This window comes from Barbus barbus (assembly GCF_936440315.1).
Source record: "Barbus barbus genome assembly, chromosome: 11".
NCBI classification, from domain to species: domain Eukaryota; kingdom Metazoa; phylum Chordata; class Actinopteri; order Cypriniformes; family Cyprinidae; genus Barbus; species Barbus barbus.
Genome location: NC_136739.1, coordinates 16,717,600 through 16,733,394, shown reverse-complemented (window position 1 = coordinate 16,733,394; position 15,795 = coordinate 16,717,600). Strand labels below are relative to the sequence as shown.

The 15,795-nt window shown below is 38.0% G+C and overlaps 1 protein-coding gene across 1 annotated transcript in view; it reads right to left on the bottom strand.

Annotated features, from left to right (window-relative positions):
* The window catches only part of dnah7 (dynein, axonemal, heavy chain 7), a gene marked incomplete at its 3' end in the record, with an annotated part of 74,158 nt that extends 58,572 nt beyond the window's left edge, over nucleotides 1-15,586 (bottom strand). Inside the window, exons 1-24 of the mRNA XM_079428839.1 lie at nucleotides 15,275-15,586; nucleotides 15,038-15,091; nucleotides 14,862-14,952; nucleotides 14,590-14,758; nucleotides 14,418-14,508; nucleotides 14,077-14,257; nucleotides 13,665-13,737; nucleotides 13,041-13,166; nucleotides 12,746-12,865; nucleotides 12,293-12,476; nucleotides 11,934-12,113; nucleotides 11,118-11,390; nucleotides 10,894-11,021; nucleotides 10,745-10,823; nucleotides 10,422-10,646; nucleotides 9,894-10,040; nucleotides 9,331-9,651; nucleotides 8,758-9,125; nucleotides 7,454-7,640; nucleotides 4,861-5,054; nucleotides 2,463-2,661; nucleotides 833-973; nucleotides 287-499; nucleotides 44-153 (exon numbers count right to left, since the gene is read on the bottom strand). Coding sequence (XP_079284965.1) covers nucleotides 44-153; nucleotides 287-499; nucleotides 833-973; nucleotides 2,463-2,661; nucleotides 4,861-5,054; nucleotides 7,454-7,640; nucleotides 8,758-9,125; nucleotides 9,331-9,651; nucleotides 9,894-10,040; nucleotides 10,422-10,646; nucleotides 10,745-10,823; nucleotides 10,894-11,021; nucleotides 11,118-11,390; nucleotides 11,934-12,113; nucleotides 12,293-12,476; nucleotides 12,746-12,865; nucleotides 13,041-13,166; nucleotides 13,665-13,737; nucleotides 14,077-14,257; nucleotides 14,418-14,508; nucleotides 14,590-14,758; nucleotides 14,862-14,952; nucleotides 15,038-15,091; nucleotides 15,275-15,286 — 3,866 coding nt within the window. The 5' untranslated portion in view covers nucleotides 15,287-15,586. The remainder of the gene's footprint in view (nucleotides 1-43; nucleotides 154-286; nucleotides 500-832; nucleotides 974-2,462; nucleotides 2,662-4,860; nucleotides 5,055-7,453; nucleotides 7,641-8,757; nucleotides 9,126-9,330; nucleotides 9,652-9,893; nucleotides 10,041-10,421; nucleotides 10,647-10,744; nucleotides 10,824-10,893; nucleotides 11,022-11,117; nucleotides 11,391-11,933; nucleotides 12,114-12,292; nucleotides 12,477-12,745; nucleotides 12,866-13,040; nucleotides 13,167-13,664; nucleotides 13,738-14,076; nucleotides 14,258-14,417; nucleotides 14,509-14,589; nucleotides 14,759-14,861; nucleotides 14,953-15,037; nucleotides 15,092-15,274) is intronic.
* Between the last annotated feature and the right edge of the window lie 209 nt (nucleotides 15,587-15,795).

Below are 15,795 nucleotides of genomic sequence, written 5' to 3'. Positions count from 1 at the left end.
TGCTGTTCAAGGAATATTTCTTCATAATGTGAAGAATTCTGACCTATAGCAGCGATCAGTGAGAGGGGTGATGACCAGTCGTGGTGTGTTTCCAAGATACTCATAGCCGTATGCCAAGCCTGCATTGATCATCTTTGTCTGAAGCTGGTTTTCCTTCATAGACAGGGTCAAATCAAAGAGTCGAGAGGGGAAAAAAAGGAATCAAAGCACATTATCTGAGTGTCCAAAACAATATCAAGACACAAATCATTTTCAATCACGCTTAAAGACACTCAAATTGACTTACAATCCAATAGTAGCGTAGTTGACTGAGCCACTCAAAGTTGGTCTCATCATCCACACCCTTCTGTACCAGAGAAGCCAACACGTCCCGGGCGTGAACGTCCAGCACCACCAGCGCTCCAAGTGTTACTCGGTTCTGTTTGGACAGCTTGCCACGCACCAGAGTCACAATGTCATCTATCTGAGTATTGTTCTGATCGAGATAGGCCTGAAGAGCCTGAATCAGAACACAGAAAAAAATGCAGTCATAATGTACAGTAAGACAGCCATTACTGCAAAATAAACCCAACTCGAAATGAGGCAGATAATGACTACATATTATCCTGGCTATTATATGGCTAATTGGCAAATAACTAAATAGACAGTTCTATTTAAATTTATTCTATTATATGAAAAGAAAAGAAGACATGAAAATGTGTCAGCTATGTGGACAACAGTCTAGTTTAGCAGGTCACTATGCACAAATATATAGTAGAATGCCATGAATCACCAATAACAACGAAGTATTCCACAGAGCTGTGCAATAAAAGATTATATATGTATAACATACATTTGGTCCCTTCGCAATGGCTTCATGAATGTCCTTTGTCCAGTAAACCTGTGACACACAGAGCACTGTCTGACCTGGCCAGGCCCTGACCCAGTTGATCCTTAGGTCTTTGGGATATGCTTCAAGCGCCTCTCCAATCACCTGACAGCCAGGAATCAAGAGAGCTGTTAGCATTTTACATTTCAAAGAACGGCAGAGACATGACTATGAAGACTGACGTGAAATTGATCCACTCTAACTTTTTCAGATTTGATTTAGTTATAGCTTGTAACCATGATCTTAAATTGAAATTTTACCTCTTAGAGTTCCATATTTTTTAAGGTAAATAAAGTTGAGATTTGAATGTTTTTATTTTGACATTAGTTACATTTTTTTTTCCAGCTGTTTGCACACATTTTCAAAACTTTGCTTCTTTTTTCAAAACTTTACACACAAATCCAAGAATTGCACACACAAAATGCAAAATGCATATGGCTTGCAAATTGAAGCACTGCATTCAAAATATGACAAACACATCTCAAAAGCAAACATTTGCAAACACTTTTGCCATAATATTACAAATTCTGACAGTGGACTTTCTAATTTTTATTTTCACCTTTGTGCCCAAGTTTCTTTTTCTTTTCTATTTCACAATGACATTGTAAAGTTTATTTATTTATTTGGTCAAACCACTAGTAAAAGTGTAACAGTGAATCATATCCATTCTTTTTCAATCAATATACAACATACAGTAATGTGTGTGATAAATTTTGCTCAAACTGTTCAGACTTGAGTGAACAATATTGAATGCTAGTGCTTTCTAAATGACCACATGGTGTAAGCACTGAGAAATGTAGGGATTTGTGTGTAGAGTTTTGCAGGAACAGTTCACCAAATCTGACTCATGTGTCAAAGCAGGGGAATAGTGTTTATAGTTTAAGGAAATGTGTGTGCATTTTTAAAAAATGGTGTTATGGTTTTGAAATTTTAGTTCAAAAACCTAGTTATAGTGTTTTAGCAATCGAGAAAAACTGTAATTCCTGTTGGATTTTTGTGTGTTACATAAAGAATTGTGTGTTGTGTTTTGCAAAAAGTGTTTTATTAAATTGATAACTGAGTCAAAGGCTTAGAATTAGAGTATGGTTTTGCAGATTTGGTGTGTGGTTCTGGTTTCAGAAATTGTGTGACAAGTAAAGATTTTGTGTGTAAGCAGTTGAAAAAAACTAAGTAATTCTGTGGTGTGGAGAGGAAATTTACGTGTCTGAAAAGAAGGCTGTAAACACATTTGCGTTCATTATGCATGTTTTTAAATAACATTTTCTTTCACTTTGATGTTACAAAAGATTTTGCATTCATAAGTACAAAAAAAACAATTAAATATATAGCCCTAATGCTTCAAAGTGCTTCCAAAAATATAAAAAATCCAAAGTGGGTGAATGTTTTTAGAGGCACTGTATATCACTGTATTATTAACTCTCTCTCAAAAACCAAAAACTGTCATTGTACAGCCACAACAAGCAATTACCTGTGCAAAGGATTTGTCAACAGAAACAATTAATGTACAAACCAGACTAAACTACCGTAAATCAAATCCAATTAAATTGTTTCCTATTTTGCCAATCAGTAATCCAAAGTTCATACACTTCTATACCTTGTGTATGGAGTGGAGCATGCCAGTCTCCAGCTCCAGGAGCCATTTCTCCACCTGCCCACGAGCTTTAGATGTAGAGATGATATCCAGCAGCTCCACCACCTCTCCTTCACTGCTCCTCATATGAGTGATGTCCAAAACGTCAGTGAACACGACGTTAGCAATACCCTCAAAACACTTCTTCAGGTGGGGCTGCACCCTGGAACATAAAGCCAACGGTGAACTATTGCCCGTTTCCAACACAAGTTAGATATTTCATTTGAGGTGACATGCTTCAGGAACACCTAGATGTTTAGAAATCTGAGGTTCAGAGAAAAAGCAATTCTCAAATGTGTAACACTGTCAGACATTATCATTCATCACTTCCACCCTCTTCATTCATTATCACTTCCACCCTCCGTTACTTTGTGATACCCACTTCAGCAAAACAGCTGCTGCAATTCAGATTTTTTTTACTTTCTTTTTTTTCTGTAAACTGGAATTTCCTTTCAAATATAATAGAAATGTGGGAGACGCAAAAGACGAATGAGAATGACACAGCAAGGGTGAAATAAAGAGAAAGAAAGCAAGAGAGAGGTGATCAGAACTGGTAATAGAGCAGAAAAGCAAGGCCAGCCAAGATCAAAATTCCTAATTTGTGAAACCAAAAGCCCATAGTTGTACAATTTGAACCAGCATTTAAGGCATCATCATTCATCATTAAACAAATACCTGGGGTGAAATATAACAAGATTTGCTTATACGTTAAGAGCCTGCACAGCAGAGCCACAGCAGAGAAACTAGGCCAGAGTGTCACAGGTGTATTATTAAATTCCCTCAGTAAATACTGGGTTTTAAGGGGTTCAAATTGGGTTTTCCGAGGGCGAGGTGAAGCTAAATTGCTTTTCATTTGTCCTTCCCTGTTCCTTTTGAGGCCTCACATACTAAATGTTTATGTAGGCAGCAGTGGTTAGGTAGGCGGCGTAACATCAGTTGGATTTGCCCTGGGAGTCATGCCAAAGTAGGCTATGTGAAAACATAAGATATATTCATAAATATCACAGGTTTGAGATTAAAGCTCTGGAGAGTGAATGCTGTGTTTCTTATTTCATGTTACAGTAAATTACATTCAGCCTACATTCTTCATCAAGGTGAAAATTCTTTCATATACTAAACCCTTGGAAATCTTGGGTCTTTGTGGCAATTTGAAACTACTAATATCCAATAAATACTACTAGTCAAAGCTATAGGATAAAAATACCATGTAAAACTTCAGAGTGTGAGTTGTAGCGATACAGTTTCACTCACTGTTATTCTTTATGAAAATTCAGTAAAAGAAAGCATAGCAGCACCGCACATCAAAAACTGACCCAAACTTGCATCATCTTAAGGTTTTTTGAATAATTGATATAGCACAGAGTAATCTACCATAGTTCTTTCTGACATTCAGTCACACAGCCTGGCCTTATTATAAAGCAATCTATCAACAACGCGAATCCCAAACAGCAAGAATATTGAAAACAGAAGACTTGAAAACGAATCCCATTGCTTCCAGAAATGTCTCCTTTAAACCTCTTTTCCTTTGAGGATATAGAGAAAGTGTGAGATTACTGTAACTCAAGCTAAAAGTGCAAATCCACAGAAATCCTGACACTTCCTATAGCTTCAGGAACATTTGTAACTGCACCGGTAGAAATGGATCAAGCAGAATGATCACTAGTAGTTGACCAGTATGGGTTTTTTTGATGGTCAGTGCCTATACTTACATTCAGAAAGCATGATTGCTGATGACAGTTACAATGCCAATATACTGTATACACTACCGTTCAAAAGTTTGGGTCAGTAAGATTTATTTATTTATTTTTTTGGAAAGAATAAATTATTTCATTTTAGATAAATTAATCTTTTAAATACACGCACACCTTAAAGTAATCCTTAAAAATGACTAGATCACAGCTTCCAATGTTTGATAATAATAAGAAATGTTTCTTGAGCATAAAATCAGAATATTAGAGTGATTTCTGAAGGATCATGTCACACTGAAGACTGGAGTAATGATGCTGAAAATTCTGCTTTGCCATCACAAGAATAATTGAATATATACTGAATAAAAAAAACTGTTATTTTAAATTGTAATGGTATTTCACAATATTATTGTTTTTACTTTATAAATAAATGCAGCCTTGGTGAGTATCAGAGACTTCTTTCATTAAAATCGTACCAACCCCAAACTTTTAAAATTGGTGAATATAATTAAGTGAAGTAAAAGAAGTAATTCACACAACATTATTTACTCAAAATTCACAAAAAATCAATTGCCCACTGATACAGCTATTAGCAAAATTTTGAAATATATGATCAAATATCAGCCAATCTATCAGACTGTCATTACTGAGTACTTTTAAAAGCTCCCCTGTACCTGGTTGGATCCTTAGTCTCTGAGAGGATCTCCAGCAGCTCGTCATTGGACAGGAAGAAGAAGCGGGGGAAATAGAGTCTCTTCTTCTCCAGGTATTCATTCAGACCCTTGAGAATGAGTTCCAGCAACTCGTTACTGCTTTTCATCTTTTCTAGCATCTTTTCAATGGCCACCACCACCAGGACATGCTTGTCCTAAGAGAGAAACACGTAATATTTAGCTATGTGTTATAACATTCCAATGAATGATATGGGGTAGCTAGACTTTTAGTCTTCAGAAAATATGATTGCGGCTTACAAAACGTGTTGCTGTGAAGCTTGGTTTGTTGTAGGCAATCTGCAAGGCATTTGCATGCAGTTTTTAGGTGCTCTCATAGGTTGTAAGAGTGTGCTTACAGCCCCAAGCCAAAAGATAACACCAACAAGTCACACCAATATTCTGGTTCTTAGATATGGCTTGGGTTCTTCCTTCAATGTACAGTAAGTCTATGTGATTCAACCATTTTCAAATCTCCTCAACAAGCCCCACAGTGATATTTATGCCAATGCAAATTACACCCTGACGTTTAATGCTTAAGGTTTTGTTCAAATCCCTTACCGTATGTATCAGAATTATCTTTTATATCAAGCACCACTAATAATTTAGTAGATCAGTAAAGTGCATATTTGACCGTAACGGGGCATATTAGACTGATCTCTAAAGGAAGCCTCTGGACCGTGTGTGATGTTTTCAAGTTCAGCTGCAGTTGAGAAACTCAACAAGCCTGAAAATCATGGGTAATGAAATATCATCAGACTCCTTTTAATTCTCTACCCTCAAAGTTCAGACAAATCTAGTGATGAAAAGATGATATTCATAGCCATATTTCCCTGCTTTCACAAAAGAGTTCATTTATGAAAGGTGTCTCCCACCAGGAAAACTCATCCTATCTTTCGCTGTCTGATTTTCAAATGTTCCTCCAGAGGTTGTATGAAGGCCACGTCCTTCATTAGAGAGAGAGGAAACAATTGGATACCCCGCCCCCTCCCTTTCCACCCCTGACAGATGCTCCTCACCTGTAAAGAGATAATAATTGCTTTTTCCCCTTTTCGGATTGCTATTGATTTTCTATTACCTACGGTGACTAGACTTCACGTTCACAGAGAGATTTGAGTTTAACGATCACTTTTGGATGACAAAAAGGCCTGATTTCTTGACAGGGACTGAGAGGAAGTAATGAGGGGTTGTTAATAACCAAAGCCTTCACAAAATAACCCTTTTAAAACATGAAAAGACACCATTGGATGACTCTAATGAAAGTCATCCAATGCTGTTTTTTGCCAATTACTCTCTTAATTATCCTCCCTCTCCGTCACGCTGAATTACATTAGAGTGAGAGGGTGAGTGCTGCCGGAATGCATCTGAATGAAGGAATGCTGAAAATCATCCGCTTCCTTTCACAGGGTGCAGAAACATGCAGGTGGGCTGCTCAACAGAGCCAGATATTCACAGTTACTAGATTGCGTTTTCTTCACGAATGCATTCACTTTCATTTACAGTAGCATCATGCCTCGGGATCCAGAACAGCTTCATATGTCCCTTATGGCTCAGATCTGCATGTACCACACTGATGTTTCCCCCAAACACCCCACTGATATCATAAGCATGCCTTTCTTTATGTACTGCTGTTTCCTGTAAAGCAGCAACAGGCAAAAGCACCTGCCTTCCAGCTGAAATAATAAGTGTTTGCTTTTCCAAGAAGAGCCACTTACGGTTCGTAATGTGGAAATCGTGAAGTGGTATAGGAATTATTCAAAAAGAAAACATCCTTAAAGAAACCCAGAATTCTGTATTCAATTACAGAATGTTTATCTCCGTTTCTGTCAAATGGGGAAAGTTAGAAACACATTACAAAAGAGTAAATAAAATCTGGAGGCAATGAGCAGCTCTGTAGGTAACGTAGATGAAGAGAGGCACCTAGTGGACAATCTGATATGGCAGTCTGTAGTTTTATCTGATTAGAGCTTGATTAAGCTCAAACTGTTTTTCAACAACATGCTTATGAACATAATCGCTTTAGATACATGTAGAACCGAATATATGACTATAGTGAGTTTCCATTTCAGAGAGTGTTTGTCAACTATCAGAAAATTGTCTCTGAAGAGTCTGTGATGAATTAGGATAATGCCTTTTAACTAGCATAAAAGTGCTGAGGTTTTTTTGAAACTATGGACACTCATTTTTACAAACTTTGGGGAGGGAGGCAACACACCTCGTGATGCTCAATGACCTTGTTTTCCGCACACTCCTAGATTTGAGTCCCTCCAGACAAAATCCATAATTCCTATTTGACGGTACAGCCAGGCGACTTTTTTTTTTCGTTTAGAGGAGAGACAACAGATATTGATGTCTGTCACAGCACTAAGACTGGGCTTGCCAATTACTTGCTGAAGAGTCTCTAGATGAGTGACTGCGTTTGGATGTGTGTCTGATAGCCGTCTCATATAGTTTGATATGTCAGGAACTTTTTCAAAGAGTTATCCTCAGTTCTAGATATAAACAAACCCAAGTTTGTTTTTATATTTTGCAGCATATGTAGGCCTTTCTGACTCACCAGGCTGACTTGTTTCATAGTGTCCCTCCAGGTTTTATCCACGGCAGTAAAGCGACGTCCCTCTTCGGGCATCTGAGCCATGATGTCTGGGGAACTGAAGATGGGCTCAAGATAGAGCCAGGTACCCTGAACCTTTAACCACTCATCCATAATTTCCTGCAGCAAAAGTAGCTTGCCCTCCCAGTCCCTGAGATACATGCATACAGACACACAGTGTAAACAAGCAAGACAAATAGCTAAATACCAGCACTTTTCTGTACCAATTTGAGCTCACTGATACAGTCTGTTTTTCCATTTTGGTGCTTCAAAATCAGGATTACAAAGTATGTGATCAATCACGAGACACTAAAGCTATTTAACCAACACGGAATTAATGCATGTAAGATTTTGTAATCATACCATACTAAACTGTGTTCTAATGGAAATGCTAATGTCACTGTTACTCAACTTGCACAGAACCTTTCAGCCAGACTGTTGAGAAAAAACTGCTTGTTTCACAAGCAAATTTAGAATCATAGCTAGACTCCTTTTAATGAGGTATAAGCCCCAGTAAAATTGCCTTGATCATTGTCATTGTCTCACGAAATAAATTACAGCAGATATGGCTGAAAATTAGATGTAAACTAAAATACATTTTAGCAGTGCTCTATAGAGTAAATTAATCTATAAAATTTCAGCACCACATACTTACATTTTGTTACATATAGGGCTGCAAAACGATTAATTGCGATTAATCGATTCAAAATCAAGGTTTGCATACTATATTTGTGTGTACTGTGTATATTTATTATGCATACATAAATACACACACTTATATGAATATATTTAAAAATAAATATTTGTATGTACAGTATTTGTATGTAAACACTTGTTTATAATTTATATACATATTTTAAACATAAATCTAACATATTTTTCCTTAATTATACATGTATGTGTGTGTGTTTATACATATATAATAAATATGCACAGTACACATACATATAGGCTAGCGTGTAAACAAACTTTTATTTTGAATCGATTAATGGTGATTTATCATTTTGCAGACCTAGTTACATATTATGATTTAAATAAATAAGTAAATAGACCTAGAAATTTAGAAACAAACCCCCAAGAAATTCAGAAGTACATTTGTGAAATTCTTAGCGAGCCTGTGGCCCAATAATAATCAAGCTCTAGAAATGATTATTATAAGAAAATGTGAATAATTCTGGCCAACCTACATATTGAATATGCATAAACTTTGCATATTTGCATACACGTTCATATTGACTGCAAAATTTACACAGACACTCATCTCTCACCGTATCTCGGCCTCAAATGGCTTGATGAATGGTGAGCCCCTCATGGTCTGGGTCTTTACAATATGGTCATCCAGCAGCATTTGGATCTCATCCAATGAGGACAGAATGGAGGTTCCAGTTTCACGATAGGGAAGGAGGGCGAACTCCATCCCCTCCCATTCATTAGCCATGCGCTCCATGGCCTTTTCAAGGCCGTGTTCCTTACTGGCCCCTTCGCTGATGGTTTCAAAGGCAGAGAGGTGAGCTTCCAGATGCAGTGGAAGAAACTGGGCCACACAGGCATCCTCCTCTGAGGGCTTGAGGGGGAAGCCGACAACTGCAGACATGGCCTCCCAATGGCGCTCGCGGAGACCAGGGTTACAAAGCACCTGCCAAAACAAATCATCCCCATAATTAATGAGCAGCCCAGCATAGAATCTGCACTCTCAGAATTCCCCAGAAAGCACAGCAGATTTCAGCCCCTTGCATGTTCTTTATTAAATATAATTTGCAATGCTTTCAGCAGCTACCAATAAGAGAGAGGTACAGTCAAAAATGGACAGTTGGGATAGTGACTCAAATGAAAAGCATCACCTGCACTACAGGAATGTGTTCCTTAAAGGCTTCCACTTCCCCCTTCACAGAGGTGGCGATTTGAAGAGCTTTGGGTGAGTCTTGGAAGCTTTTTTCTAGCTTGTACAGGGAACGGCTATAGTTACCCACGTCAGCTTCCACTTTGTCCGGGTTGACGGCTGAGAGCGGGCCGTTCACCCACTGACAGTGCTGATTCTGAAACTCAGCTGCCGTCTCATACAGCCGCAGATAAGGGAGCAGACGGTCTTGGACAGTTTTACATTGTGGGTACTGAGAGACAGGCCAGCCAAAGGCCTCCTCCTCTTGGTTGAAGCCTCTGATCTGATGGATAAGAAAGTGAATGAGTTTGATTGTGCAGGTGCAACGATAAGAGCGGCTATTCTCAGAGGCACTCTAAAACTCTTTGACAAATCCAACTAACAAATGTCCTACACATCCATTTTGGTATTTCCATTTAGCATTTTTATGCAATTTACCAAACATCATTATATTATGTGGATGAAAACCTTGCTAATGAAGAATGTGAACTAAACCATAATGCTTTTGTCCAGAGTACACAGTACCTTTTCCATGACCAAATCCACTTTGGAATTGAGGGCCTGGGCTTTTTTCAGATATTTGTTGAGCTCAGAGACGTCACCAAAGGTCATAAAGTCCTCCACTTGCTGTTCATAGCTCTTGAGATCCTCCACAACCCTCTCACATCTCAACTACGATTTAAAAACACACACATTATTTTATGCATTAGTGCAGCAGTGCCAAAATGAACATTAAAGTGCAGAGTTTTAATTACGTGTTATTGGTGAATTTATGTTTGAATTTCTTAGATTTTACTTTTTGTGTCTCTGTGTGTGTTTTGATTGCTGGTAAATACATTTTTTCAAATGTTTTGTCGCTGCTAAGTATAGAATAAACGCTCATGCTTGGGGGTTCGTTATTGTTTTTCTTAATTGTTGTTCTTATATGCACTATATAATGTACAAAGAGTTGCATAGTGTGAAGATTCAATGTGTCTGTTTGCAGGTTATGTTTCCATGTTTGGTTTGATCAATTGGTTTTAGAGTTGTCTGTGCATATGGCATCTGTAGTACCTTCAGGCCATTCTGGAACTGGTTAGTCTTCTCTTTGCTAATCTGGCGGTGTTGATCAAAGACGGAAGGCATGCGTGCATGACACTGGAAGGTCTTGCTGTTCAGCTGAATGTCTGTGAGTGAGAATGTGACATAATCCACCAAGAAACACAATCTGCTATTGGACTCCTGGAGCTTCATCTCCAACTGAGGCATTTCCTCAGCCTCCACCTTCATCACATATGCCTATGACAAAAAGGAAATTATATACTGAAAAATATTTTGTTTGTTAACAGAAACTAAACAAAGACAGGTTCAAAGATAGAGATAGAGGTCAGTATTACCTTAAGTTCCATAAGTTCCTGTGTGTTTGATGGATTTCTGAGGGCTTTATTTGATATTGCATCATATTCCTCACACAACCTAGAGATCAGTGACATGGATTACTAACAGGTTACTGACTAAACGTTTTGGAAATGTGTCAGTGACTCACTTGCTATTGAACTCTTGATGACCCTGCAACATGTGAGTGACCAGTTTCTGCATGAGACCCTCTGCTCGCTTCACAAGGGCACGGACCAGATCATGGGAGTGCACTTCAAACATGCCCAAACGTACCACCTACAACACAGAACACAATAAATTAAGGTTTTGGTCATGATTCTGGAAAGGCTGCTAGAATGTGAACTGGCACAACTGATGTAAATAACCATCAACCTTCAGGGTGTTGTATTGGATCTCATCAGCCAACTGCTGGTAGCGTGTCACCTCCATCATCAGCTCCTGGAAGGAGTGCTGCTCCTGCAGGAACTGTGTAACATCCTCCTCAGCTTGCTGGGACACCAGTGGAGCATACTTATCATAAAGACAGACATGCTTCAAAGGTTCAGCTCTTTCTGCGCGTATTACACGCGTGATCTTCTCCTGCTGGACCTTCAGGATCTCCGGCAAGATGATGGGCTTCAGAGTATGATGTGTTTCTGGGCCAGGCTTGAATTAGTAGAGTATAAATGTGTAAATACATAACACAGAAGTGACAATAATCAGAGAAAAGACTTCCTTTTGAAGGAATGACAAGTGTGTATGGTTATAGTGGCTGATATTTAGCTGATGCAACCTAACTATGGGAAATATTTTAACAGCGTTAAAGTGATATCATACTTTTTTTTTTTTATTACACTTTATTTTAATAGTCCACTTTAGACATCCTACTAACTATATATATATATATATATATATATATATATATATATATATATGTTATACGAAATCTATACATTACCAAAGTTACATGAGATCTGTTTCAGAATGAAAAATCTCTGTGACTTAGTTTCAATAAATGGTCTGTTTTCACTGGAGGAAGATGTTTTGAATTCTAAACATAGTATGTTTTCAAGTACACTGAACTCTTTTATCTCAAAAGATCAAGGAAAATTTGATTCCTCATGATATGTTCCGTTTAATATTAATATAGCTACCAAACAACACAGCGCAAGCGAGATGTAACATAAAATTAAAAAAACATATGTTTACCCATTCTGAGTACAGCTTCGTCTCTACTCGAGGGATCAAACATAAGGATTTCAGCATCATGTCATACACATTTAGCAGAGTGACTTCAAAGTCTTTGAAATCAGGTTCAAATCTGATAGTATTTTGATCCAGCACCAGCCTTAGGACAAACCCTGGATGCTCATAGGCTCGCACTGACCGCTTCAGTGGGTAAAAAAAAACAAAAAACATATTACTTCACAGGCCAAGAGGATTTATAAAGGCTGTCAAAATGTAAATAATAAAAGATACACTGAAGCAAAAAAAGATTCCACAGTGATATAAAAATGACATTTGTGCAAAGAAAAAAGATTCAGAGTTTAGAGTGGTACAGATCTTACAGGGTCCTGGGCGATGAGGTGTGTGTAGTCCTGAATAGACTCCAGTGCCAGGCTTTGGAGCTGGTAGGTCATGAGCGTGGCCAGACAGTTGTAGAAAGACTGCAGTTGAGCAACACTACTGTTGCTAGGGATCAGTTTGCGCTTGCTACCAAGACAACAGATTTGCTGCACTTCTGGTATCCACCTATTTGATTCAAAGAAAGAAAAGAAACAATTGGAGTTGCATTGTTTTTGCAGAGTACAGTCTGCTAAGCTTAAGAAAATGATTTGGATTCTGTTCAGCTGTCGACAACTTGTAACTCAATACCCCGATATTCAGTATTAAGCAAAATCATTCATTGTCAAGTTATTGTCTTCATCCATGAAAAATTCAACAAATAGCTGGAATGGATGATCAATTCATGTGGTCGCTGATGAATTGACAAGTACAGGAAAACAGCTGAGAGTGCTTACTTTTTGAGAAGGATGCCTGTGGCATATTCAATGTGTTTGCTGACTAACTGCTGAAAAGCAGACAACTCCACAGATTCCTGCTCGTTGTGGAAGACCTCCACATCAACAAGGTGCAACTTCCTGCAGCATAGAACAAGACAATATAGTCATTACGGAAAAGGCTCTTTGTGATGAAGAAGTGCACTTAATATATTGAATGTGCACTCCTAGAAGTTTTTCAAAATTGTACTTGAAGATAATATAATACTAATTAAATAAAGGTCCCTCAGTGTCTTCATGGTCATCTGACACTTACTTGAAAGACACTTGCCACAGATCTAGTACTGCGAGCATAGTGGGATTGATTGAGTGAAGCTGGTTTTTCATTCTTTTCTGGGCCTGAAGAAATGATTTATTCCATGGCTTTGGAATAATTTCCATTCTGCAAGAAACAAAGAGGGAAAAAATCTGGCTTTTATACACAATGATTGACAAAATATTGAAAAAAACATTATACATATGTTTGTTTGTTTGTTTTAACATGAGCCTTTCTTAACAATAAGTTAATTCAACAATAACACTATTTTCATGTTGCTATTTAACAATATTATCATCATTCAAAATGCTTTCTGTCATTTTGGCAAATAAAAAAGGTATGAACTTCTGTTTTTCTGCATATTACAAATCTTGTAAAGGATGATAATAAGGATTAGAAGAAGGGGATTAAATGAAGTTTTAAAGTACTAATGCCACAGAAGTTCTTGGTACATCATATTCACAAATCACATAATGTAAGGCTAAATTTTGATAGAAATTTAGAAGAAAACAAGTACTTTCAAGAATCTGCATTATTTTGACAAATATACACCATTAACTAGAATGCCTTATGGTCAGTTTTATGCCTGAGACTCTCTTTTTGTCTTTATTTAGCAGGACTCACTCCTGTCTGTGTGGAGGGAGATCTCTAGCTTTGGGCTCTTGATTCTCTCTGGGGTCTTGCAGCACAAAATCCACTAGGGGAGAACAGAGGACAACAACATACATACTTGGTCATGGCATTTAGACAGTAGCATAGAGACAGTAAGAAAAGCTGTTAAAATAAATGTACAGTTAAAAAGGATTCAATTAATTCCTTCATTCATTAACAGTTAAAAATTATTGTTCATTAAAAATGACAATTGTTTATTAAAAATGACAATAAGCTATGTATTGTAGGAACAAGCACCTAGACTAAACATCACAAGTTTTTTTTCATAGGCATTGAGTGAAAAATGTTTCTCCATGATCTCTGCTTTAGACCACCGAAATATATAAAGCTACTGTGTACAAATTAGCCAAACAGAAGACCATACCAATGGCCTTTTTGACACTGAGCAGATAGTCCTCTCTCATCTCATCTGAGAGAGCCTCAATGGTTCCACTCAAACTCTTCAGGTGTTCTGGGACTAAAGCAAGAACATTCTTAAGCCAAGAATCCTCCATGGCTGCCAAGTCCTCTGTGCCTATCCCATTACGGATGTAATAGTAGTACCTCTGAAAGACAGAAAACAAGACACAATGTTTGAGGCCAAACAGCATAAGAACATACAGTAGTTTTAATACAGGAATGACTACCTTTTATTGTAATGCCTCACATCTGAGATTAAATGAAACTGAACTAAAATGGACATGCAGATAAAAGGTCATCGCTCACCAAAATGTCCTTCTCTGCAGCAGTAGGCGATCCCGTAGTGGATGGGGTGCTGTCTTCTGTAATGGACGTAGCAATGGCATCTTCACGGTGCCTGAAATCATATTATTCTTTTAGTGATTATACTGTATGTGACAGGTACAGTTTGTCATCATTTGATGCAAATCAAACCCACATAATAATGCTGACGAGAGCACTGCGAAACTTCTCACGATCCCTTTTGGGTTGGACACCGCCACGATGCCTGTAAGAAAGTCCTGAAAGCCCTCCATCTTTGGTCCCCACATGCTGTTGACCTCGAAGACGAGTCTGACGCCAATGTACCCCTGCTCCTTGCACATCTCCTTAAGGGAAGTTTGAAATATGTTCTCACAGATAATATAGTCTGGACTGCAAATGAAATATAGTTTATGTTTTTCATAAATCAAAATGCATTGTATCTCATACTAGAGAGCAAAGAGCCAAGGGTGTCCTCTTGAGATGGTCCCTGAAGTCTAAAGCTAGGGCTTGCTTCATGCCACCGAGGTTTTGACCGAACCTGAAAGTCACAAGCCACACTGTTGTTGGCTGAGAATACATAATCTTGACTTAAAAAGATATAGTGGATCAGTGCCAGGCTTTACCTGCTGTATCTGTGGTAAAAGACTCACAGTGTTATCTGGTTTCTTGGGGGGGTTCTTTTTACCAAAGGGAAAAAAGGAAGATGTTCAGTGTGAATATTATTATTATTATTATGAATTTGCGTTGTAAGTTAATAGTGTATATCATGCACTTAGTGTGAGAGGCATTCTAAGATAAGTTATTCATGAGAAAGTAACAATAAACATATTATGTTCGCCTTAAACAAAACTTTCACTCACCGGCATCTCCATGTTCAGCACTTTGGTTTTCGTCTTTACATTCAACTGGTCGGAAGTGGAATTAAATTGGTCGTTTTCACTTTTTAAAACGAAGCAACGCCGTATCTTGCAGATGTCAACACATCTGATAGAAGAGAGTTTGGTACATTTTTATAAAAACACAGCTCGTCACCTGTCCAACGGTCTGCGGGTTGCGCAATAACTTAAACACGATCATTTCCTTGGAAATGTGTTTGGAAGTTGTTGTGAAGATAAGTTTAAAAGGTCTCGTTTGTTAACATTACCTGTTTTCGTTCAGTAACTTATCCGTTTAAGTGTGTTGGCGTTGCTAGGCTGGTAACCAAGGAAGCGCTGCCTGGTCTACATTTGACTTAGTGCTAATGTGGCAGTGTCCGCCCCATGCACGTGTCGTGTATGGAAAAGAGGAGCAAATTTGCTGTTTTCTGTGTGTTCTGTTATCGTGTTTTAGCTGGTTCATAGATGTTGAAGTAAAAATACTTGCCAAAAAAAAAGTCGGGGGG